Genomic DNA, 26,778 nt, shown 5'->3' with positions numbered 1-26,778 from the left:
GGCCTATTTTAATGTTTTAAGTTAGATCTTTAAAAAATGTTAAAGTAAATAAAACAGTATGGCCAAGAGTAAACAATGACTACATATAACTGCCGATCTCAGTATTCAACACAGCGCAGGGTTTTCTTTGACATTTACCAGACATCGTAGATTACTACCAGAACATCACATAAGTTTATTTCAGATGTAACAGCAATGTTAAAATCAACAAGTTTAATTTTTAACTGCACCAAGTAAACTTAGCCATTTAAGTATTTTTAAAGTTATTCCCTCCAAAAAACTGAGGGAGCTTTTCTTTTCCACCCCATAAACCACAGTTTCCCAATAGTTCTATTTTCGGAGGACTTTCAATTGATGAGTAAACTGCTTTGGGGAGATTTTAGAACTTCTTTCCCCAAATGAAAACTAGTCTGGACAAATTATAAATTGCATAGATTTCTCTGCAGATTCTTTTCTTTAGAACCTAAATGCAATTACCATAAGGATAATTTTTGCCTATTTTGCTCCATAGTAAAAACTATCTGTCCTAAAAAATATGATGGATATATCCTCTGATCTTCCAGTTAATAGAATTGTTTTACCTCAACAATTTTTATGTTCCAAAATAACCAACTCAACATGGGACATTACTTGAGTCTTTACTGACTCATAGGCAAATGAACCAGTACCCAGCTTCTACATCCTCCTCTTCCTTAAATGGATGGAATTAGTTAATACAAGTTTGATGTAGGACAATTAACCCTTTCCAAACAAGTCTGATGTAGGACAACTAAACTTTTCAAACATCCAATTTAGGTAAAGTTATTGTCTAGTATGGAAAAAGAAACTATAATGATAGGGAGCCTACACACTCAATTCAAAATTTAATTTTTTCCCCTTCCTTAAATAACATGTACTTAATTGTCATGAGGCAGCTATTCAGTTTTCAATAACCACATTTAGGGATACATTCATAGGACTGATTAGATAGTCCAGGTGAAATGGTTATAGAAATAGAGGCAGTGTCATCTCAGAAAACTCGTATATCAAAATCTATTTTGATATCTGGAAGTTTACACAAAGGCTGAATTCTTCAAACTAAGTACGCCTTCTGTAACTCAAGCACTCTTCTCTTGGCAAGAGCAAGCTGAAGCTTATCCATGAAGGTAAAGGTGCTTAATGCTAATTTTTTTTCTAAGCTTATATTTGGACTGCTGAAGAAACTGATACCCAAGAAACCACCATGGTTTTTCTACATTTTCACTCTCTTAAGATTCAAATACTATAAACTCATTCAACTATCCTCCTTTTCCTGTATTACTGTTGGCACTCAATTAAGACTGCTGAAGTCTATTGTACTTTGTACTTTCACATTCTCAAAAAAGATTATAAAATGTGCATAAACATTGTGTAAAATAATTTTGTCATTTAACATATTTGGAGAGATGAGATTTCTATTATCAGAATTTACATGAGGATAAATATTATGAATCAAACTTCCTTTTCAAGTCAAATGACAAGAAAATTCAAGCCCTGTGCATTGTTTTAAAGTCTAATGAGAACATTTCATGGGCCACCAGTATTGGCAATCTAGAAAATTTTAAAATTGGATATGGGGCTATGTAGGAAAACATGAAAATTTCAGATGTCTCCTATCTTACAAAAAGTTATCAACCCATCCAAGCCACTCCCTATGTGCCAGAAAATGATCTGGCATAAACCAGTCCCATCAGTAGAGGAGGTCACAGTGACATTTATGTTATTAACACTTCTGAACTTCTACTTTTCCAAGAATAGAAGCAATATGTTTAGCAATTCCCCCTCCCCCAAATCCTTAAGCTCAGTATCATAGGCACAGAAAATAAGCAAATCTGGGATGTTCTCCAACAGATAAGCAATAGCACAGCTATGTTATTCTCAAAAATACTGTCTAGATATTCTTTCCTACATAATCCAAAGCTCCGTGGCTACGCTTTTAACAGTCTGCATTAGGTGACATTAGATGCATTTATTGTGCCACGAGTCCATCTAAGCTTCCTTTTCGGTGTTTTTTAAAATGTCCAAGAGACAATACCTGCTTCAGGTTTATTTAGGGGTATTGACCTATAAGGACATCAACTCCCATTTTTAAGGTTAGACTAACTATTGTGGATTTTCCGAAGAAAAAGGACAGGAAACAAAAAAGTAATCACAACAAACCTCTTTAGGTCAGTTAAAGGCCATATCTCTAGCTGGGATATTAAAAAAAATTAATCTCACCAGCCACACTCTAAAAGTTAATGCCACTAGTAACAATCAACAGCAGGAAAAATAAACCTGCTAACAACCAGTCCACTCATTAACAAAAAGCAGTTTAACTCAAATACTGAGACCAAAGTAAAACACTACCTACCCAAACTGTCCCACCCACCCTCAGCGAGGAAGAAAGAAAGAATTGCTTAAAAAAAAAAACCAAAATAAGCTTAGTATTTCTTACAAGGATAACAATGGTCCAACTCCTGAGACAACACTCAGAAGGACAAAAGGTGGAGTGAAGGCAATGTCTAGGGATTAGTATCCCACAGTCTTGAAAAACCCAAAGTACCACATACACACTAAACTTGTCTTTGAATTAGAGAACAAGATATTGCTGCTATTTCTTTTTGTCTTTTGATATATACAACATTTTGTAGGCTCTGCCCTTCAATGTGAAAGCAGGACATAAAAAAAAGAAAATCGACACTGACACCCAATTTTTGGGGACCATATTATCTTAACTGTGAAACCAAACAGATCTATACCTCCTCCTTCCTACAATCAAACCACCTCACAAAAATAAGAAAACTAAAGCAATCCAAACATGATTAATTTTGAAAGTCCTTGAAGTATTAAATCTTTTTTTAGAGGAAAGAAAAAGAAAGAAAGGAGGACAAACAAGAACAAGAAGGGAGGGGGAAAAGAAAGAGGGGGGGGGAAATCAATGGGCCTTTCTTTTATTTGGCGACAAGCAAGTGCAAGAAAGTTCATTTCTAATTTGTTCAGTTGTCTGTCTTTTGTACATCTGCATTCTGGCCAGAAGGGACTTTGAGGTTTTTCTGCAACACATGAGCATCTGCGGGCTCTATCCTCTTATAGTAGTTCTTCTTTGTCTCAATAATCTCAAAGCCAAACTTCCTGTAGAAGTCAATTGCAGACTCATTGCTGATCTGGACATGCCTGAGATATAGGAGGGTATCAGGAAAAAAAAAATTAAGATTTCATCAGCCTTTGTGTATTCTCCACAAATAGTTTCAAATTGGTTAGAGCTGGAATACTGCACACATTTGTTAGATTTCCCTCATAATTACTAGCAATCAACAAAGATTAGGTATTCATCTCAGAAAAACCTTTGATGACAAATTACACTTTTAACCTAACTATTACATTTGCAAGACAGCTGGCTGAGGTTAGGAGACTCAGAAATAGTGTTTACTCTTAAAATCAACAAAGGGCAAAGTACCCTAGCTAGCATAACATTTTTTATTGCAAGGGGAGAAAAGATTCCAGTAATTAAAAATGGGTAAATAACCACAGGGATGATTCAAAGACCATATTAACACATGCAGGAAGAAAAAAAAGACAGAAAAATAACATAACTAGAGTCTCAAATGCCTGAATATATCCTCTCTGATCTATAAAAAACATGCTATATTTTGAAAATAAATAATTTGAGCTTTTTCAATTATTCTCCAAAATAGCATTATATCTCATTATATCTCTATATATAATCTCTCCCACTGCCAAAGTTAAAATGAGAATAATCTTAATACCCATATTATTAAAAATCCATTATTGTGATCTAATCTTGGCTCTTAATCTGAGTTCTATAATACTGATGTTATAGTAATATAATATCAGCTAGGTACTCTCTAATTTTGATTATTAAACCCTATTACTAATGAACACATCACTGAGAACCTTAAACAAAACCCAGAGAACAAACAGCATGAGAAAGTAGTATTAATGATACCAATTCTTTAATTCTGAAGACTTGAGTTTTAATCTTGGTTTAATCTCTGTGACTTTGTAGCTCCCACCCCAACATAATAAAGCAAAATGAGAACGTTTTATCTCAGATTCCTTATCTATTATTGAAACAAAACGAAACTTCGTAACTACTACTTTCATGGTTTTTCCAAAAGACAATGAAATAAGTAACCAGATTTTAAAGTTTCCAGTAAAGATTTCTACTGTCAATCTATTACATTCTTTAGATAAGAACATTAAATTAATCATTTCACTTACAGATAGATGTTGTCAAAAGTGCCATCTTTTTCACAGATGTTTAAGACATGATTTAACATTTTAGTTCCTATTAACAAGACAAACAACAAATTAGTAATTTCATAAAAGTCAATCTTTACATTACACATCTAATTGCCATTTTAACACTTACTGTGTCCTAACAGAATTTGAGGTAAACACAAGACAACCTGATTTCTGAAAATTTTGTTCTTTCCCTACATTATCTATGTATGTTTAAAACTCGTAGCAGAAAAACCACCTTTATATACAAGCCCTTCCATGTAAAAGGAAAACAGAAAAAGCAAAGAGACACTGATAACAAATCTATATAGGGCTTCCAGTTGAAATATGTTAATAAAGTTATTTTCCATCTTATATAATTCAGTATAATTCTTTCCCAATATTCCCAAAAGAAATGGTTTGACTCACTGGGTCAGAAACAGTAACAATGTGTTTATGCTTCTTTAAACAAATAAAACAAGACAAAAAATTTTACCTATTCCTAGCCTTCGGTATGGTGCCAGACATCCTAGTGTCATGATGTAAAGTCTCTTCTGATTCTGTGAATGATCCACCCTACAGCATACTGCACCTACTGCAATATCATTGAAATAGGCTGCCATGGAAAATATAAAAATATAAAGTTCAAAGACAGAATAACACATTTTATTCAATCTTTCTTCCCTTCTATAAGAACTAAATTATTGCTATTGGCAATAAATTTTATCAGCTACTCTGAATATCAATAGCTTCAAAAATTTCCCGCTTCTTTTTAGGGACTTAAGTCTCCTCTAGAGTAGAGACAAATATGTGAAAACATAGGCACACAATGAATTAGAAAAGATATTTAGCATTTCTTTTTAAAATTCAAATATTGTCTTGGTTTCTCTGAGATTTTTCTCAGAACCTGAATCACCCCCATTTCCTCACTTGTAAAATAAGGAGATTAAATTAGTTAACTCTGCTCTAGTATCAAAAACTAGGGTCAAGAACACCAAAAAAACAAATGAAGGGGGGGAAAAAAACCATATTATACCAAGTTTTGCTAGCTCGCCAACCTCCAGCACATCCTTGTAGAACTTGTCATTGTAGCTGACTGGAAAGATGACCTGGTTTAATCTCTTCAACTGTTTAATATTGTGTGGTGTCACATCTCCCAGCTCGATCCGGCTACTGGAACAAACCAAAATGTACTCAATAAAATATAATTAGCTTCATTTGTTAAGATGAACATATTTAGAAGAGTACCAAGTCTTTTTTACATGGCTGATAAATCCAACCTTTCACAGTGACTTTATACTCCTACAAAGATTACCATTTATAAGATTCTGCCAGCCATTCCATCCAGATTCAATTTGTAGCTTTCATACAATTGTATACATTTAGAGATAAATATGGTAAGCAACAATTACTAAGAAGGTCAGACTAATATTCTATGTAAATGCCAAAATTTTCCTTGTAGTTACCAGTTCAGAAAAATTTAGATGTCTATTACTGATCAAAAGGACTGATGATACCAAATGTTGGCAAGGGGGTGGCAAATAGGAATGGCAAAAATGCAAAGGAACATCTCTAGAAGACGATCTAGTACTACGTATCAAAAAGCCTGAAAGGTACATCTCCTTTATGGAAGTAATCCTACTCTAGAAATTTATTCTGAAAAAATAATCCAAATAGGCAAAAGTTGTATATATTCTATTAATTGAGCTAGGAACGACCAGAACAGTCATATGGGGTGGTATTCGAAATCCAGATTCCTGGACCTCACCCCACTTTCAGAGGCAGAATCTCTGGAAATGAAACAAGGGAATCCACATGGGGGAGGGGGTCTGAAAACTACTTATCAAGAATGCAACAGTAGTTATTAAAAAAAAAAAAGTCATCAAAACAATTGGTTCCATGGGAAAAGGAATTAAGGCTAAAAAGATTCAGACTCACAGTAACAAAGCTGTGTTGCATCTAGGCCGTCAACAAAAGGATTTTTCAATAGCTCAGGTCACTATCACTACCATAAACTGAAGGTTGATCAAATGTGAAAGACAAACCCGAACACCACTAGCACTATCATTAGTAACGTTGCTTACACACATTATTGGCCTTCTTAAAAATCACAACAAATGATAAAATCCTTTAAATAAGATCAAATCAAAATAAAAATGAGTTGAAAAATAAAACAATCTGATGCTATCCAAGTAGCTAGAAAATGTGGGTCCTACTCACTGGGTGCTAGGTGCTAGTTCCAGATCACAACAGCATTGGGCAATAGCAGGGAAAAGCAAACAACACACCCTAATTAATCATTTACATCATATGCATATAGGTTTTGAAAACTCTGTTGGAGAAATGACTACACGAGAATGTTAACCATCACACTTTTGTAATGGTAAAAAAGGAAAACCTAAGTGTCCCCAGTAGGGAACTGGTTAAATAAAGCATGCATGATACATTTATATTATTAGCACAGAAACACTGATTTATTGTTTTGTGTGAGGGGAGGAAACACATTCTAAATCCATGTAATAAAAAATTATCTAAAACAGTTTTTGTTAATATAATATACAGGAAAAAAATGCTTTAAACCATATACAAAAAATGTGTAATCAGAACTGTGGGTGGCGCCGGGGTTGAACACGAGACTCTTGATCTCAGGGTTTTAAGTTTGAGCTCCATGTTGCGTGTAAAGATTACTTAAAAATACAACCTTTAAAATAATAATAATATAAAGAACAGTGGGTAATTTTAAAAACAACATTCTTTGAATGTTACAATTTAGATATCAGAAAATAGAATACAGACCATTATGCTCCTTTGGAACTTCAGCCTATCTGCCTCAGTTATTTCATTTTTATGCTGTTTTTTATTACTTACTGTGACCAACCACCCTTGCATATCTTGTACATTTTCTTAAAATCTGAGCACAGTTTCTTAGTGGCCACACAAATTCTTAAGATGCAAACATCATCGTAGAAAATAGAGATTTCATTGTTAGATTTTCTTCCAATTTCTAGATACACTAAGTAAATAGAGGTAAATACGACCTCTCCTAAGTATTTCAGAACTAAAATGAATTCTTTTTGTGAGATTCAGGTCCTCTTTAACTAGGTTGTATCTCACTCATAGGACAATTCCCCTCTTCATTAAAGCAGACCCTGGCTTTCTCTTCTTTAAGCCTGAAGGAAATAACATTTTACCCAAAACCTTTTTTTTTTTTTTAAAGATTTTATTTATTTATTCGACAGGATAGAGACAGCCAGCGAGAGAGGGAACACAAGCAGGGGGAGTGGGAGAGGAAGAAGCAGGCTCATAGTGGAGGAGCCTGATGTGGGGCTCGATCCCACGGGATCACGCCCTGAGCCGAAGGCAGGTGCTTAACCGCTGTGCCACCCAGGCGCCCCTACCAAAACCTTTTTCTGATTAAAACCTACTTAGGCTCACTTACCCACCATCTACCATTCACAAACCTTTTTATTAGCAGATACAGTTATACGGTAAAATACAAAACCCTTGGAACACAGGGTGCCTGGGTGGTACAGCTGGTTAAGCATCTGACTCTTGGTTTCTGCTCAGGTCGTTATTTCAGGGTCATTAGATCAAGCCCTGCATCAGGCTCCAAGCTCATCAGGGAGTCCACTTATAAGTCTCTCTCTCCCTTTCCCTTGGCCCCTCCCCATCTCGGAAATAAACAAATCTTTAAAAAAAAAAAAAAGTACAGGGTTCACATCTCACCTACACGGTGTGTTCCTTAGAAAAAGGATTCCCACCATTTAGTTAATTAATGTATCACCTCACATTTTTTTGGTAAGAACATTTATGTTCTACTCTTTGGCAATTTTCAATTATATGCATTAGGTGATCCTCACACTTTATTTTACACCTGAAAGTTTGTACCTTTTTACCAACTTCTCCTTATTCCCCCCACCCCAGCAACCATTTATCTACTGTTTCTATGAGTTTTGACTTTTTTATTTTTGTATTTCACATACAAGTGATACCATGCAGTGTTTGTCTTTGTCTGGCTTATTTCACTTAGCATAATGCTACTCTTTCACTGAGTATAGCACCCCAAATTTGGTACAGTAATTTATTTTAAATATAATATAGCATTTGTTGATTGTATTTAAAGCACAGTATGTAAAAATTATCCATTGCAATTAAAAAATTCAGACTCTAAGTCATTGAAAGACTACATTATGAAGTCTAATCATAAACAACTCTAAAGAAAAACTTAATCTAGGAAGTCAAGCTCCTAAATTACAAGTGAAAGATCATGAGTTTTTAAAAAGTTTAAGAATGATTTCCAGGTGGGGTGCCTGGCTGGCTCAGTTGGAAGAGCATGCAACTCTTGATCTTGGGGTCAAGTTTGAGTCCCACATTGGATGCAGAAATTACTTAAAAGTAAGTAAAAACTTCAAAAAAATGATTTTTAGGTAACTGCCAGGCTTCAAGTATCTTAATAATTTTTAAAAGGATAATAACCAGGTATTTCTTAACTTCATACAGAAGGAAAAGATTTAATCTATGTGCTAGATTAAATCTAAGAAAAATTTACTAAAAAAGTTTCCATCAGAGTAGGCAGATCAATCCTAAATAGAGAACACTGTATTAAATCATTAGGGAATAAGCAGCTTAATCTTTTCCTGCCTAATTAACAACAACAAAAAAACATGTATTGATAAAAAAAGGTCCATCACCATAGAAATGACTTAGGATGTGAAAACATCCTTTAAGACTATCACCAGAAAGAAGTTTGATGTATATAGCCTTCCTATATTTTTCTATGCATATATATATACACACACACATATATATAATACACACACACACACATATAATTTCAAAACACAATTGGGATACTATGAATATTGTTGGGTAGCTTAAGAAATAGCTATTAAATATAACTTTGTCAGCAAATTTCACCTTCAAATACAGTTTAACTTTCATGAACATGACATGTCTGATTGAAATGGAATACTTCTGTAATCTTGATCACTTAGCTCTGAATTATTTTAAGATGTGGATATTCTAAATATATCAGAGTAATAGCAACTTGTAAATATAATTAGCAAAGAATGTATAGTATCAGAGGTATAAACAGAGTGCTATATAGAAATGTCAAGAAAATGAGAACATGATTGTAAACAACCAACAAGCTTTTAGAAGTTAAAAGAACTTCTAAAGTTAGAAGGAATTTGAAAAAAAAACCCAGGAATTCCCAAGTCTCCACTGGAAAATTAAAAAGAGTGTCCAAGAGTTGTATCTGTGAATCTATAATTTTCTAAAGTTCTTATGAACATAATAGTTACCTATTCAAAGCATAAATCAGGTATTTCAATAAATATTCGAACACCTATGTGCTAACACCTGGAAAGCAAAGGAGTTTATACCTAGGAAACAGTGTCTGAGTGTATTTATTACACATATTCACACACACAAAATATATATACAAATAATACATATATTACACATACGTAAAATACAATGTCTTAGTAATAGCACATGCACACAAAGTACAAAAATACTAGAATGAAAGTGATCCTGGGAACAGATGTGAAGGGTGACTAAGAGTTTGTTCTGTGGAAGGCAAGAAATGAAAATTTTAAAAATATATTTGACAGAGCACAAGCAGGGGGAGCAGCAGAGGGAGAGGGAGAAGCAGGCTCTCTGCTGAGCAGCGAGCAAGATGTGGGACTGCATCCCAGGATCCTGGGATCATGATCTGAGCTGAAGGCAGACACTTAACCCACTGAGCCACCCAGGTGCCCCAAGAAATGAATTTTTAAAAGATTCTACTTGAGAAAGAGTGAGCGAGAAAGAACAGGAGTGGGGGACGGAGAAGGAGAGGCAGACTCTCCGCTGAGCAGGGAGCCCTGACGTGGGGCTCCATCCGGGACTCCAGCATCATGACCTGAATTGAAGGCAGATGCTTAACAGACTGAACCACCCAGGTGCACCAAGAAATGAATTCTAAGAGAAGGCAGAACATGAACAAAATAGCAACAATGTATCCCCCAAATTACAGGGGGTTTGATTTGGTAAAACAAAGTATATTTGTGGCTCTCTTCCTCTGGGCTACCTGCTGAGGGGGGCCATCTCCTACTCTTACTCGGCACCACAGCAATCCTCAGACCTCCAGTGAAGCCCAAGATCATTAAAAGTGAACCAAGTTCATTCTGCACCAGTCAGACCAATATTTCAAAATTAAGTGCAACTGGCTGACACTCAAGAGGCAGTGGTAATAGGGTGTGCAGAAGATTCAAGGGCCAGATCTTGAGGCCCAACATTGGTTACAGCAGCAACAAGGAAACAAAGCACATGCTACCCAGCGGCTTCCAGAAGTTCCTAGTCCACAACGATAAGGAGCTTAAAGTGCTGTTAACATGCAGTAAATCTTACTGTGCAGAGATTGTTCAAAATGTCTCCTCCAAGAACCACAAAGCCACTGAGGAAAGAGCAGCCAGTTGGCCATCAGAGCTACCAATCCCAATGCCAGGCTGTGCAGGCAAGAAAATGAATGTAGACCTCTTATGTGCATGATGCATTTGTGTTAATAAAACCATGAAACTACAAAAAAAAAAAAAAAAAAAAAAGGTGTGCTTTGTGTAAATGTGGAAGCAGGGACTGGAGAGGAAGAGCCACCAATTTTATGAGGTGCTTGCACATGAAGATGATACCTGGCTGTCATCTCGATCTACACTTACTCTCTTGGTTGACTTCAATCCAATAATCTTACCGCTTTAAATGCTGCCATCTTCCAAATCTGTCTAGCTTAGAGATCACTCCTAAACTCCAAAGCATCTATAGTAGACACCTCAAATTAAACATATCCAAAACTAAATCTTTGATTCCTCCCCCCAAATCTGCTTCACCTGTAGCTTTCTCTGTTGATAGCGTCTCCATCCTTGACTGCAGGTTACTCTCTTACCTCCTTCATTTAAACGATACCTCAAGAAAGCTTCTTCTGAGAAATGTTTTCTTTCTTCGTAATATTCCTGATAGGCTTTCTTATCAATCAAGATTATGTCTGGCCTTGAAAAAAGTTTGGAAGTGTTCCTTCTTACTCTTCAGTTTCGTCAATGTTTGCTTCATGTATTTCCAAGTTACATTATAAGAACATAAATACTTGGGACCGTTATATAAGTTGGTGAACTGGTCCTTTTATCCTTTTGAAATGCCCTTCTTTTTGCTGTTAATATTTCCTTATATTAAAATCTACTTTGTTCATCAAAATAGACATACTGCTTTCTTTTAATCAATGCTGCATCATATCTTTTACCATCTTTTACTTTCAACCTCTCTATATCCTTGTAATTTATTTATTTTTTTAAGATTTTATTTATTTATTTGACAGAGAGACAGCCAGCAAGAGAGGGAACACAAGCAGGGGGAGTGGGAGAGGAAGAAGCAGGCTCATAGCAGAGGAGCCTGATGTGGAGCTCGATCCCGTAACGCTGGGATCACGCCCTGAGCCAAAGGCAGACGCTTAACCGCTGTGCCACCCAGGCGTCCCTATATCCCTGTAATTTAAAGTGTGTTCTGTAAACAGCATATACTTAAGTCTTCTTCCCTCAATCTGACAATGGGAGTCTTTTTTTTATTACACAATTCTTTATTCTAAATATTATGCAATGTGCAAGTATTACTTTTATTTATTAAAATACCATGACTCAGTTGGTTGAGTGAACGACTCTTAGGTCGGTTTTGGCTCAAGTTAGGATCTTAGTCATGCTCAGTGAAGAGTTTCCTCATCCCTATCCCTTCCCCACCCCTCTGACCCTCCGCAGGCACATGGGCTCTCTATCTTGAATGAACGAATGAAATCTTTAAGAAAAAATTTTAAAAATAAAATAGCATGAGGGGCGGCTGGGTGGCTCAGTCGTTAAGCGTCTGCCTTCGGCTCAGGGCATGATCCCGAGGGTCTGGGATTGAGCCTCCCATCAGGCTCCTCTGCTGGGAGCCTGCTCATTCCTCTCCCACTCCCCCGGCTTGTGTTCTCTCTCTCGCTGGCTGTCTCTCTCTCTCAAATAAATAAATAAAATCTTAAAAAAAAAATAGCATGACAGAAAAAGGGGGAAATTTTTGTCATCCCATTGAGTCATGCTAATCTTCTCTGTATCATTCCGATTTTAGTATATATGCTGCCAAAGCAAGCACTGACAACTGAAGCATTTGGTCTGTCCAGACTTAATTATTGATATAGTCTATTCAAGTCCATCAGCTTGCAAATTTTCTATATATACTTAGTTGTTCCTTTATTTTTCAAGCCTTTTTTGGGGGATCAATGTTCATTCTAGCTTAAAAAAAGGTTTTAAAGTTTACATAATATTTAATTCATTTTTCTTGGTGTATAGTTCTGAGTTCTGACAAACATGCATAATGATAACCATCAAGATTTAGATCAAGATACAGAATGGTTCCATCACCCCAAAAATCTCCCTCATAACCCTCCACAGAGTTTCAACTCAAACACCACTCCCAGGCAACCATTAATGTTTTCTGTTTCCCATATCTTTGCTTTTTCAAGAATGCCACATAAATGGAATCACGTAATACAGAGCCATTTGCTTGGCTTCCTTCATTCAACATTATAATGCCTTTGATACTTACCACACAGTTTTATCAACAGTTCCTTCCTTGCTGAGTAATATTCCATAGTATGGACATACCACAGTTTATCCTTTTGTTGAAAGGATTTGGGCCTACACATACACTGCTCTATAGGTTCTTGTGTGAACATAAGTTTTCACAACTTCTTTTGACTAAGAGAGGTAATGCGGGGTTAAATGTATGAGTTCCAGTTGTTCTGCATTCAGCATTTGGCACTGTCAACCTTTAAAAATTTATGCCACTCTAACAGGTGTGCAGTGACATTTCATTGTGGTTTTAATTTGCATGTCCCTAAATAACAAATGATGTTGAACATGTTTTCATTTATTTCTTTGCCATTCATATAACTTCTCTGGTAAAGGAGCTAGTCATATCTTTTGCCCATTTAAAGCAAACTGGGTTCTCTAACTGGGTTTTAAGTGTATTATGGATACATGTCCTCTGTAAGCTAGTATATTGCAAATAATCTGAGGCCCCTTCCCACTTTTTACATTTCATTTATTTTTCTCTTAAATAGCCTTGGGGTATAATTTATACACCATAAAATTCATGTTTTAAATGTACAGTTCGATGTTTTTAGACTATTTACAGAGTTGTGCAACCGTCATCTCAATTCAGCTTTAGAAATTCACATCATACCCCACAAATCCCTTCTGCAAATCTAAAGTAAATCCCCTTTCCTACCCAAAGTCAACCACTAAACCTACTTTCTATATATTTGCCTTTTCTGGACATTTCATATAAATAGAATTATAAAATAAATGTGATCTTTTGCACTACTACACCTCTTTCATGCAGCATAATGTTTCTGAGGTTCATCCATGATGTAATATATCAGCAGTTGAACAATATTCCACTCTAAGGATATACCACATTTTGTTTATCCATTCACCATCTGATGGGCATTTTAACAGTATTAACTTCATGGCCATTATAAATAATGCTGTTATGAATACTGCATACAAGTCTGTGTGTGGACATGAGCTTTAGTTTTTCTCTGGTAGATACCTAGAAGTGGGATTGCTGGGTTGTATGGTAAATATGCTTAACTTTTTTTTTTTTGTCTGAAGATTTTTATTTGTTTGACCGAGGGGGGGGGGGGCGAGCGGCAGGCAGAGGGGAGGGAGAAGCAGGCTCCCTGCTAAGCAAGGAGCCCGATGTGGGGCTTGATCCAAGGACCCTTGGATTCATGACCTGAGCTGAAGGCAGATGGCAGACACTTAACTGACTTGAGCCACCCAGGCACCCTGCTTAACTTTTTAAAGAAACCACCTGTGGTAGGTAGAATAACGGCCCCGAAGGATGTCCATGTTCCAACCTCAAGAATCTTTAAGATGTTATTTTACATGGAAAATGCATTTTGCAAGATGTGATTAAGACCTTGAGATGGGACGATTAACCAGGACTATCTGGGTGGGCCCAATGTAATCAAAGAGGTCCTTAAGAGTCAGAGAATAGGACAAAAGAAGCAGAAACAAGAGACTTCAAGTTGCTACACTGCAAGCTTAAAAGATGAAGGACTATGAAACAAGGAATGCACGTGGCCTTATAGAAGCTGAAAAGGCAAGGAAACAGATTCTCATCTAGAACCTCTGGAAGAAACATAATCTTGTTGTATTAGTTTCCTAGAGTTGCCTTAAGGAATTATTACTGAGTGGCTTAAAACAGAAATTTACTCTCTGGAGGCTAGAAGTACAAAATCAGGTCAGCAGGGCCATGCTCTCTGAATCCAGAGTAGAATCCTTCCTTGCCTCTGCCAGCTCCTGGTGGCCTCAGATATTTCTTGGCTTGAGGCAATAACAACTCTAATGTCTGCCTCCATCTTCACTTGGTGTTCTGTGTGTGTGTCCCCTTTCCTCCTCCTATAAGGACACCAGTCATTGGATTTAAAGCCCTCTGTAATCGAGCATGACCATCTTAATTACATCCGCAAAGACTCTATTTTTCTTTTTTTAAAGATTTTATTTATTTGAGAGAGAGAGAGAGCATAAGCAGAAGAGAGGGGAGGGGGTGAGGGAGAAACAGGCTCCCCACTGAGCAGGAAGCCCAACACGGGGCTCAATCCCAGGACCCTGGGATCATGATCTGAGATGAAGGCACATGCTTAACGACTGAGCCACCCAGGCGTCCTGAAAAGACCCTATTTCTAAATTAGGTCATGTGCTGAGGTTCCAAGCAGACATGAATTTTTCTTGGGGGGGGGATACTATTTAAAATCACCATACCTACCAACACCTTGATTTTAACTCAGTAAAACCCATTTCAGATTTTTGATCTCAAGAACGAAGGTAATAGTTTGTTTTTAAGCAATTAAGTTTGTAGTAATTTGTTATAGCAGTAATGGAAAACTAGTACATTACTAAACTGTTTTCCAAAGCAGCTGCACCATTTGCATTCCTACCAATAATGCATTAGGGTTCTAGTTTCTCTACAACCTCACCAACACTTCTTAAAAAATATTTACTTACTTGAGAGACAGTGCATATGAGAGAGCAGGGGGAAGGGCAGAGGAAGAGAAAATCTCAAGTAGACTCCCTGGTGAGTGAGGAGACCAATGTGGGGCTCAATCCCAGGACCCTGAGATCATGACCTGAGCAGAAACCAAGAGTTGGAGGCTTATCCAGACTGCAGCACCAGGCGCCCCCTCACCAACACTTTTTAGTGTCCTTCTATTTATAGCCATTTTAGTGTTATGAAGTGATAATCACTTTGGATGTGCATTTCTCTAATGACTGATAATGTCGAGCATTCTTCTGCATGGTTATTAGCCATCTGTTCATCTTCTTTGATGAAAAGTTTTGTGCCCATGGTCTAGGCCTGAGAATAAACCTAAAATTTTTACAGTAACTAATAATAATTCCCATTTTTATATTGGACTGCTTATTTTATTGAGTTGTAAGAGTTCTTTATATATTCTGGATACAAATTCTTTATCAGCTATATAATTTGAACTATTTCGATCCAATTTTTGGTTTGCCTTTTCATTCTAACAGTGTACCATACTAATGTAAACTGTTACTAATAGCAGAAACTGGAAATTCTCTGTACCATCTTCACAAATGTCAATCTAAAAACTATAAAACTATTGTAAAGGAAGTTGTTGGGGCACCTGGATGGCACAGTTGGTTAAGCATCTGCCTTCGCCTCAGGTCATGATCCTGGGGTCCTGGGACTGAGCCCCGTATCAGGCTCCCTGCTCAATGGGGAGCCTGTTTATCCCTCTCCTTCTGCCCCTCCCCCACTCGTGCTTGCCCCCACCTTTCTCTCATTATCTCTCTCTCCTAGATAAATACAGTGTTTTTTAAAAAAATAAAGTTAGTTTGTTTTTTAAAAAAGGAGGAGAAACTGTCAGATTAAGAGGTGATGAGACATTTCAGCCAATTAAAATGTGTAGACCTTTTGGGATTGATTTGAAAAAAGACATTTGTAAGACAAATGAGGAAAAGCAAATACAGACTGGGTATCAGATCATAAGATGACATTAGGTGTACGGTATTACACTTTTTTTTAAAGATTTTATTTATTTGACAGAGAGACAGCCAGTGAGAGAGAGAACACAAGCAGGGGGAGTGGGAGAGGAAGAAGCAGGCTCCCAGCGGAGGAGCCTGATGTGGGGCTCGATCCCAGATCACTGGGATCACGCCCTGAGCCAAAGGCAGACGCTTAACGACTGCGCTACCCAGGCGCCCCTATACTTTTTTTTTTAAGTCGTTCATGATAAAGACTCATACTGTACTATTTACAGATAGAATGAGATAGTATATCAAGAATTTCCTTTGAAGTACTCCAGCAAAAAAGGAAAAAGGGAAAGTACTGATCAGGCAAAGACAAAAGAACATAAGAATTAATACTACCTATTGGAATTGATGCATTGAGGGCTCAATGGACTATTGACTTTTATAGGTACTTGTAAATTTCCATAATAAAAAATAAAACATACATTACTTATTATATAAGGAACCAGAAGCTGTAGCACTTTGCATTTATGTTAAGTTTTATAGCAACTTTGGCTAAGAAAGAACAAAGACATGCTATTTTTGATACTAAAACTCATGGTAGAAAGCACTTGAGGCCTGACTTATTCTCGACCATTTGAAAAACCACAACCCCTCAATTCCCAGCTGTACCAAGCCTTCAGTTTCCAGAAAAGAAGTTGAATAAGAGCTGGATAAGAATGAGCCTTCCATTCTGGTACAGACCTCCTCTTCTAAATTCATCAATCTCAGGATAGCCTGTTACATAGTCTTTGCCTTTGGTGTAAATGGCCACATGTCCTGACACTTTTTTCCCATTAAAACTACTGTCAAACATGTTTTAGGTAAGAATGATCATTTAAAAAATTATTTATATAATGTAGTTTAAATGCTACCTGTGATTAGAAGCAATGTTGGTGTTAAGTAGATAAAAACAATTAGATAGTAGGGGGAATGCATCCAGAGCTTTTACATTAATTTAACTCATAAGAATTCTTTTTTTTAACACATCACTTTGAGAGTTATTTCCTGAAATATAAATACCGCGTAATATATATCCTCTGATTATGTGAACAGATCACGTTACCAAGAAAATCATAGTGAATCAGAACATCTAAAAACACAACTACTAAAAGAAACACTTGAATTTTAGGGGTAAACAAACAGGAGCCCATAAAGAAGTCCAAGAAACAATTTTCAAGAGAGTAGGGAAAAAGTCTGGAGAAGTAGTGGCACAAAATCCAGAAATGGATTCCAAACCTGCCTATACACCAGAATCACTTTGCCAGTTAAAAACTCAGATTTCCACATCCCACTGTGGAATCTTTAATAATTAAGGCTTCTTATGTTAACCACACAAGTATAGCATCCAACTAAAGTAATAAACTTCCCAATGCGTAGGTATAAACTTCCATATCCGAGAATTTTGGTGAGGGAAAGTAAGGCTAAAGATGGGCAGAGAGAAGTGGATTTCATAGAAACGTTAAATCATTTCCCCTATGTAAGTAACACAGTATTATTACACTATAGCGTTTATGTTTGTGACACAGCTAGTTCTGAAAGCTAGTCTCAAATTCAAATCAGCCTGACTCCTGAAACCTGGTTATTACTCACTACACTGTTTACTTACTTCAGATAAGATTTCAATGTAACTTGTTCTTTTTTTTAGAGATTTATTTATTTAGAGAGAAAGAGAACACACATGAGCAGGGGGAAAGGGAGCGAGAGTGTCCCAAGCAGACTCCACGCTGAGCGCAGAGTCGGACATGGGGCTTGAGCTCACAACCCTGAGGTCATGACTTGAGCCGAAATCAAGAATCAGATGCTTGACTGAGCCTCCTGGGTGCCCCACATTATAGTGTAATTTAACAACATAAACTCTCTTATCAATCGAGGACCTCCACTCTGTAGATAAGCCCGAAATTCCTGGACAAAAAGTGAAATCTGCTACATCTGTTAGACTCAACAGTTCCTTGTTTTTAATTTAAGTTGGCTGCTAATATTTAAATCAGAAGCTTTTACATAAAGCCTACATTTCTGCTTTTTTTTTTTTACTCATTTATCTTATCTGCCTGGTCCCAGGTTCCTGTTGGCACCAGTTTACAACCCTAACTGTAAAAAACTGATACAGTAGTAATTAAAGAAACTAAATTATTCTCTTGGCTGAAGTAAATTCATGTGACATGTCATTTTTTTCTTGTTTTTCAAATCCGTAACAAACCTCAATGTTTCTTCTACCAGAGTTTAGAATAAGGATCTAAAAAGGGAAAACGGATATAGCAGAAGTGCCGATGTATACCAAGTTGTTAGATCTAAACACAGCTACCTGCCCCCCTACTTTATAGAGCCCATTAGTTATTTATTTCTATCAGCACCACAAGATTAATCTGTTAGTCAAATCTCATACCACCCTCATGCTTAGAATATGGTAGAAAACCTTTACCTGTGGCTTAAAACAAGCACTGTGATACAATGATAATGCATGTTAAGTATTTAGCACAGCAACATCAGATAATAAGCGTCAAATGTTTTTAGCTATCAAAAGAAATGTCAATTATGCCCAAAATTATAAAAACTAAATTTAGTGGCAATATTCTGAAGGGCCACAAGATGGAGGTATGACTACACAAAAGTACGTCTCTCTCTACAAAGTCTGACTGAAGTTACACTGGAAAAAGAGAAAATGAAGTAATGTATACAGAAAGCTTAAAGTCTAACCATTTATATTTTAAGTGAATATTAAGTACACCTTAGCACAAAATTTTAACTGCTTGGTCACTTCTTGTGGAAAGTGTTTGATCTGGAAGGGCCCTCAGAAGCCACTGGATCCATTCCTCTTCATTTCACAGATGATGGAACTGAAGCCCAGACAGATATACCTGTGGTTATACAGCCATTTATCAATAAAACCAGAACCAGGCCTATGTCTACAAATTTCCATTGTAGTGCAAGATCAGCCATACATATGACTCCCCTCAAACGAGTCATCTTTACTCAAGGTTATTAAGACAGAGAAATACCAAACTGGGAACATTTATATAAGGTGTACTAATGGTAAAGGGGATTTGCATAAAACTTAAAAAGTATTTTAGCAAGGATCAAAGTATGTCCATGGTCCTTTGATAAAAAATTCCAAGGGGCTTAGGGTAGATAATTTTTTCTTAGCTAGCAGTAATCTGGTTCTAAACTCTTGCCTTCAAGTAAATTACATGAAAGAGTAATTCCTCTAACGTATAAATTCCTTTAACTTAAAATCAGTCCACTGAGAATTTATCAAAGCACAGCTTAAATACTAATTGTTCACGAAGCCTTAACCTGTCATCCTGCTGAGATTTCTACCTCATCTTAACTATATTATACTGTTTGTACCCTTCCAAGGCACAGCACCTCTGTGTTGCTGTAAGCAATTATTTTTATACCTTACCTCTTCCGCTGAACTACAAGACTTAGGGCAGGACCTCAAATATATCAAAGAACTGATGAATTACTTCCAGTAAGTCCAAAAAAACTATTAGTGACCATATTGCTAACTATCATTGGTGGCACACTGAACTACAAAATGTGGTTGCTTTTAGTTCAATGCTTTTTGTGTTAAAATAAGTTTCCTTTAAGAAGATAAATTATGCTGGGGAGTCTGGGTGGCTCAGTCTGTTAAGTGTCTGACTCTTGATTCAGCTGGGGTCATGATCTCAGGGTCCTGAGATTGAGCCCTGCGTGGGGCTCCAAGCTCATTGAGGAGTCTGCTTGTCCCTCTCCCAGCCCTTCCGTCTTTCCCCCAACTTGTGTGCATGCTCCAAGTAAGTAAATAAATAAATAAATAAATAAATAAATAAAGATCTTTGAAAAAAAAAAAAGATAAGTTCTGCTATGAATAATAATCTACGTGGACGGGCAGGGAGGTAATCTAAGTGTATCTTTAAATATACTTTAGTTTTCTGGAAAGAGAAATAAGAAATCTTTAAAATGCTCCTAAGTACAATTCTTGCTTAACCTAGTCCGTAACAAGTTCCATCCGTAAAAAATTTCTTCTCATGATCTGGGTCCTAAACTGGCATTGCTCTGACAATATTTACTAATTCGAATGTCTCAACCCCATTTTTCTAAAGAACATTATCTTTGCAATTTGAAGTCAAAACACACCCAATATCCATATTAAAAACTGGTAAGTTACACAAGTAACAGGTAAGTCACAAACATGCACAAATGGCCAGTAAAAGTGGGAAATGTCCAACTTCACTAAGTAATCAAATTAACAGTAACAAAAAAAGGTGGGGGGAGAAATACCATTCATCATCTAATCTGCAAAGTAAAACTAGAGTTAGGCTATTATGTGAATATGTCCTCAAACCCAATTTGTAAAGAAACTGTTATTTCTACCATTTTACAAATGCTCAATCTATGCCACTCATCCCAGAAGAAGGTAATTTATACCAACAACGGCTGAAATGGCAGCCATAATGTCCTCCCCTTCGCCATCAGCCCTTGGAGAAGATAACGGCACTCTCACACACTGCTGGCAGTATGAACTGCTACTATCTTTCTAGAGGTCAATTGGCACCAAATATCAGACACTTAAAAATGCCAGTACCTTCTGATCCAAAAAAATTCACTTCTAGGGAATTATCCAAAAGAAATAAGGATGTGTGTCAAGTAGTTTTATAAACAAGCATTCACTGCAGCACTATCCAGGACTGAGAAAAGCCTCTGGACTTAGAAACAAGGTTTTCCATTAACAGCTTCAGCAATGAAAGAGGCAGAACACAGATAGCACTAGCTCAGGAAAGGCAATTATTCCTTCTCCATCATGGCAGACAAGGTGACTGGATTTCAGTATTTTAATCTAAGACCAAGAGTGGCTTCAGAATCCTTCATCACAGCCATACACGATCTGTTGGCCCACAAACTGCACATTTACTATTTAAAAACACCATCTAAAATTGGATCCTATGGAAAAAGATCATGTTTTACACCAACTTTTTTTTTCAGGGTCTAGCACAGCACTGTCCAAAATAAATACAATTTGAGTCACATATGTAATTTTAAAATTTCTAATATCTAATTAACAAAGCAAAAAGAAATAGATGAAATAATTTCAACATGTAATCAAAATAAAAATTTCACTTTTTTAAAAAAAATCTTTTTTTTTTTCATACTAAGTCTTTTTGAAGTTTATTTACTTATTTTTGGTCATCTCTACATCCAACATGGGGCTTGAACTCACAACCCTGAGATCAAGAGTCACATGCTCTTCTGATTGAGTCAGCCAGGCACCTCCAAACCAAGTCTTTTTAAAATCCCGTGTGCATTACACTGTAAATCTCAATTCGGATGCTAATTTTCCTTGAAAATACTTGATCTATATTTACATTTCACAAACTTTATAGATTCACCTATCCAGGTTGTTCCAAACATACCTGAAAATTGTCCAACTGACTCTGAGTATCAGTTTTTAAAATTAAAATTTTAATTAAAATTCAGTTCCTCAGTAACATAAGCCACATTTCAACTGCTCAACAGCCTACTGTAGCTAGGCATTACTGTGTTGCACAGGACAGGACGAGCATTTTTCCAATAAGTTAGGCAATGAATGTATATAGGAACCAATGGAAGAGATCAAGAGAAAGCAGTGTTCGCTATAGGACAATTACATAGTTTTGTAGGTATTAAATTATAATACATAGTTTTCATTTGTGATGAAAAGGAAGTTTCTATTGGTTACAATGGGCATTTTAATGGTTTCTGTAGGCTGTCCTTTAAAAAAAAAAGGACAACCATTTAAATAATTGAGAAGTTACATCATAGCTAATACGTGTAAAAGAAAACCAGAAGGATTTCCACAGGCCAAAATGGAAAATGTAAAAGTGAAATTTAATATAGATATTAGTTTGGTCTGGCAAAAACACTGGCTTTGAAAGATAATGTTTTACATGGATAACCTTTAAAAATCTTTTTCAACCCCGAAATTCATGATTATTCTTTGTTCAGAACTTTACCAACAGTTGTCCACCATTTTTGGAAAAAAATCACAACACAGATGGCAACACAGCATTAGTCACCAATACACACATCTGTATTGGTAGCAGATCTACTTTCTAAATTATATAATGATTTTATTTACAGACAGATGGAAACATCTGATCTTATGATTTATGGTGTAGTTGTACCTGATCATTTACATATTGAAATAAATATTTTATTATAGTTTATTTTATTTCTCCTTATGTTGGTTACACCACCATATTGATTTTCTAAAGAATTGTGGCACAGGTAGGTTATATTTTATGTGAATTCATCTCAACAAAGCAAGGGAATATTACAAAGTATTTTAAAATACATTATCTCAATCCACATCCCACAAATTATTGGCTTTATAGAAGCAAGGAGTATGAATTGGAGGTTTACAAAAGTTCCTGAATTCTCCTTCAGCCTCACTGCCTGTCCCCCTACAAAAACAGCAATACAACCTTTAAAAAAAAAAAAAAACACACCCAAAAACTTGTTTTACTTTAGTATAGAATTTGTATGGTAAAGAGCACAAATCTTGTTCACAGCTCATTGACTTTTTTAACATATGTATACATCTATGCAATCAATATCCAAAGTAAAGATAGAGAATATTTGGAGTACTTCAGAAAACTCTGCTGTGCTCCTTCCCAGTCCATCTGCTGTCAGAGGTAACTATACTTCAACAAAGATTCTTTTGACTGCAAAATCTTCTATTTTGGAAGTACACTGTCCTATATACTGTATTTATATTATTGTTATCTACTTCCCCATCTTTACTTTCCATGTATTCACATCTTGTTGAAGATTTTTTTTTTTTTTTAAAGTAAGCTCCTTGCCCAGCGTAGATCCCAACATGGTGCCGAACTCCCTACCAGGAGATCAAGACCCAAGCTGAGATCCAGAGCCAGAAGCTCAATGGACTGAGCCACGTAGGCGCCCCTAAAGATATTTTTATAGAACTGATTTATACCTCTTTGCTACAATTTAAAGGTAAATGGATTCAGTTTTACTTTCTATTATACTGACTAGTTATACTGCCATCTCAGTCATGGCTGTGACTTCTTGCTTGAATATCACCTTCCTAGAGAGGAACAATAGATAAAAATTATCAGCTTACCATCCACAAATTCAACCTACAACATCCCCGGTCCATAAAAACAAGCAGCTTCAGTACAAAGGGAATAACATCTTGTAATACACCCTCAAGTTTCTAGACCATGCATATAAATACATGCAGTAATTAAAAACTGGAAATTTATCTACTATGGAAGAAAGGCAAATACCTGCCAATACAATGGAATGTCCTACTGCTACTAATAAAAACAAAGTATAAATATGAAGAAAAATCAAATAAAATAGTAAGTTTTAGAAGTTTGAAAATGATAGGCAATATAGGCAATAATATAAAACATTTAAATAGACGATTTAGAGTTAGAAGTTCTTCATGTTTCCAATTTTACATATTTCTATTCAACTTACAGTTCAGTTAGCTCAATATACAATAAAACACTTAGCAAATAAAATTTCATACGAAAATATATAATCAGGACCAAGGTTTTATTTTCATAGGCCTTTCCAAATCAAGAGTCAGGACTACAACACTAACCACACTATGCATGGTGATACAAGTCTTTGAACTAAAGGACCTTAGAATCTTTTTAAATAATGTCTATTGTCTTCATTTTTTCTGTGCCTTAAATACAAGACTTAAATATGAAAAAAAATTTAAAGTCCCATCTAACCTGGTCGTTATTCATCTGGGAAGTTAAAGGAACTATTCCTGTGAAATCATCTTAAAAGTTTACCATGAGGAACACAAATTCAAGTTTCCAACCGTAAATGATAGAACTAGACTTAAAGACTCTTCATTTCAGGGATAGTTGCTGGCTTGCGGTACAAATTCAGTAACTATAAGTTTCCTCTAAATTTAGTTACTCGTTTCTGGGGATTTGCCACCATCGTGTTGTCACACGTAAATCACCATTTTATTTTTTTTTTTTTTTTTTTTTTTTTAAAGATTTTATTTATTTATGTGACAGAGAGACAGCCAGCGAGAGAGGGAACACAGCAGGCGAGTGAGAGAGGAAGAAGCAGGCTCCTAGCGGAGGAGCCCGATGTGGGACTCGATCCCGGAACGCCGGGATCACGCCCTGAGCCGAAGGCAGACGCTTTAACGACTGCGCTACCCAGGCGCCCCTAAATCACCATTTTAAGTAAAAAGATAATTGCCTCATAAGTGTATTAACTGAAGGTAGATTGTGAATAATACCACTGTTTGACCCCATTTCTATTGTCCATTAGGTATCAGAAAGAACATTACACCCTAGCAAGACTGAGCTAGACCAAAGATTTTGAATCTAAACACCCAGAATAATCTCTTGGAAGTCCTCCTTTATAAATCCATGCACTCTGAACTGTGGGAACTATTCAGCCTCATTTTTAGTACTCTAACAGAACAAGATGAGAAGTATTGTGTGCTGATGAGAATAAAAACCGAGGGATGCCTGGATGGCTCAGTCAGTTAAGCGTCTGCCTTCTTGTGAGGTCAAGGTGCTAGGGTCCTGGGATCCAGCCCCCCCAGGGCTCCCTGCTCAGCGGGGAGTCTGCTTCTGCTTCTTCCTCTCTCCCTCCCCCCTGCTCGTGCTGTCAAATAAATAAAATCTTAAAAAAAAAAAAATAAAAAATGAGTAAAAGAAAGCATCCATGCTCAAAGGAAAAAAAGAAAAATCTCACTAAATTATATTGTATCATATATAAAATATCCAAACTTCCTAGATCATGATTCAAGTGCTACAAACACTTCCCATACCTCAATCAGTATCCTGATCGGAACTCTTCAGAACTTGATGTTTAATAGTGCAGGTACTATGAAAATTTCATGATTTCTGAACTTTAATGTAAAACATACAATTCAACAGAATGAATTTCCAATATTTAAAGCAAAATCAGAGTAAGGAATCATGTTACAGACGTAAGGCCAATTAACCTTTCTTGGACCTCTTCGACCCCAATCACATATACACACGAGAGTCTTGTTTTAGGCAGTGTAAGATTATTTCGAAGACTGACTTTTATTTCATCCCCAAAAGACTGAACAGTTTGAAAGGCTTCACTAACTCAACACAGTTACAATTCTTTAACCGACTTGCTATAATAGAAAAAAATTCAGGCATCTCAGAAAGCTTTTAACATTGATAAAAGGAGAGCCCCAAAACGACAAATTTAGGAAATATTTTAAAACACCGTGTTATGTAATTAATATTTTAACAGTATATAATTTAATAGAAAGGTGTTATCCAAATGGAAATAGTTGAACCAAAATAATCCCTAATTTTATCCAAGAGGAAACTGAAAAAATATTCATTTTGCTAGCCACCTGAAAAAAGCTTCGTAGTAGTAACCAAGAACCCCCTCCCGCCCCCACCACACGGGCAAAAGCAAACTACTGAAGCAATAGCTCCACCTACTGATCAACAATACTTCCTTAAACATTTTGGCACCCCAAGACTAAAGAGCTCACGCTCTCTCCCCCTCCTCCACTCGCTCTGACCCAACCCAAATCCAGTTGAGTCACTAGCTCTTAATACTCATCTCCACGCTCTTTATTCCAATTCTTTCTCCCTCCAGAAGGTTCTGCACAGCTCCCAAGTGTGAATAAGACTGAAAGGTGTCAAAGACCGCAGGTCCCAGGGTTGAGCCTGGATCTGAAAAGGACAACCAGACCACTCCACTTGGAGTGGCGGGCCTTGGTGGCTCAGCCGTCCACTCCCGGGTAGGAGGCCCACGGCGCCTCACATGAGCTTTTCCCTGCTGCCCCACTCAGCTGCTAATCTCTGTTCAACCCACACTCGTCCTCCGGGCCGAAATCCTGGGTTCCCCGGGTCTTGCCTCTGCTGGCCCTTCAGCCCGCCAACAGCCCCGCGCCGAGCATCCGCCCCCTCCGCTGAGCAGAGAGAAGCCCAAAAATCTCCCTCCGCCTGGTCTTCGCCCGGAGTCTCTCCCCGTCTTCGCAGCCCCTCTCCCCCGCCGGCCCGGCCCTGCCCAGTTGCCCTTCCTCACCCTTTCATCTTCCCCGCCTGCTGAGGCCGTTGTTACCACCGATATCAACGCCGTTGTCGTCGCCGCCCTGAGCTCTCCGCGCCCTCAGCTCGGGCCACTCAACCCCCACAAGCCGGCCTCCCCGCCTAGGAGCTGAGCGGATGACGGAGGCCGAAAGAGTCAAGCGCAGCCCTGCGTCTCCGGAGGGGGCGGGGGTTTCTCCCGCCGCCGCGCTGTGCCGCCGCTTCTCCACACGTGCACACCGGGCAACCCACTCCCGCCCGCCGCCGCCGCCGCAGCCAGCCAGACCCGCCGCCGCGCTGTGACCTTTCACCCCGCCCCCTCTGCGCGCCGGCGCGCCGGCCGCCTCGCGCGCAGCCGCACTGCTGGCCTCCGCGCACCCTTCCCCCTCCAC

General features: G+C 37.4%; 1 protein-coding gene and 1 pseudogene across 2 annotated transcripts; both read right to left on the bottom strand.

Moving 5' to 3' along the window:
- Window positions 1-151: 151 nt before the first annotated feature.
- On the bottom strand, window positions 152-26,724 carry NAA50 (N-alpha-acetyltransferase 50, NatE catalytic subunit). Of its 2 annotated transcripts, none has more exons than XM_026493499.4 (5): window positions 26,385-26,724; window positions 5,279-5,415; window positions 4,739-4,858; window positions 4,243-4,309; window positions 152-3,174 (listed from the first exon to the last, which is right to left on the bottom strand). In XM_026493499.4, exons 1-5 carry the CDS (start codon window positions 26,390-26,392, stop codon window positions 2,997-2,999), a joined length of 510 nt encoding a protein of 169 aa, XP_026349284.1. In that variant the 5' UTR covers window positions 26,393-26,724; the 3' UTR covers window positions 152-2,996. The 2 variants fall into 2 exon arrangements, with proteins under 2 accessions (XP_026349284.1, XP_026349291.1); XM_026493506.4 differs by having other exon boundaries at window positions 5,279-5,412; window positions 26,385-26,716.
- Window positions 12,303-12,393, bottom strand: LOC113257341 (U6 spliceosomal RNA; annotated as a pseudogene).
- Window positions 26,725-26,778: the final 54 nt, after the last annotated feature.

This window comes from Ursus arctos, unplaced genomic scaffold (genome assembly GCF_023065955.2).
Source record: "Ursus arctos isolate Adak ecotype North America unplaced genomic scaffold, UrsArc2.0 scaffold_4, whole genome shotgun sequence".
In the NCBI taxonomy this organism is placed as follows: domain Eukaryota; kingdom Metazoa; phylum Chordata; class Mammalia; order Carnivora; family Ursidae; genus Ursus; species Ursus arctos.
This window is presented reverse-complemented; position numbering and strand designations above follow the sequence as displayed.

Bases quoted from the DNA above. Each gene is read 5' to 3' on its own strand.
- NAA50 (XM_026493499.4), bottom strand. The intron at 4,859-5,278 runs GTATAATATGGT...TTTCCATGGCAG, and splicing joins TGGCGAGCTAGCAAAACTTG to CCTATTTCAATGATATTGCA. The intron at 3,175-4,242 runs GTAAGTGAAATG...CCTATATCTCAG, and splicing joins ACTTTTGACAACATCTATCT to GCATGTCCAGATCAGCAATG.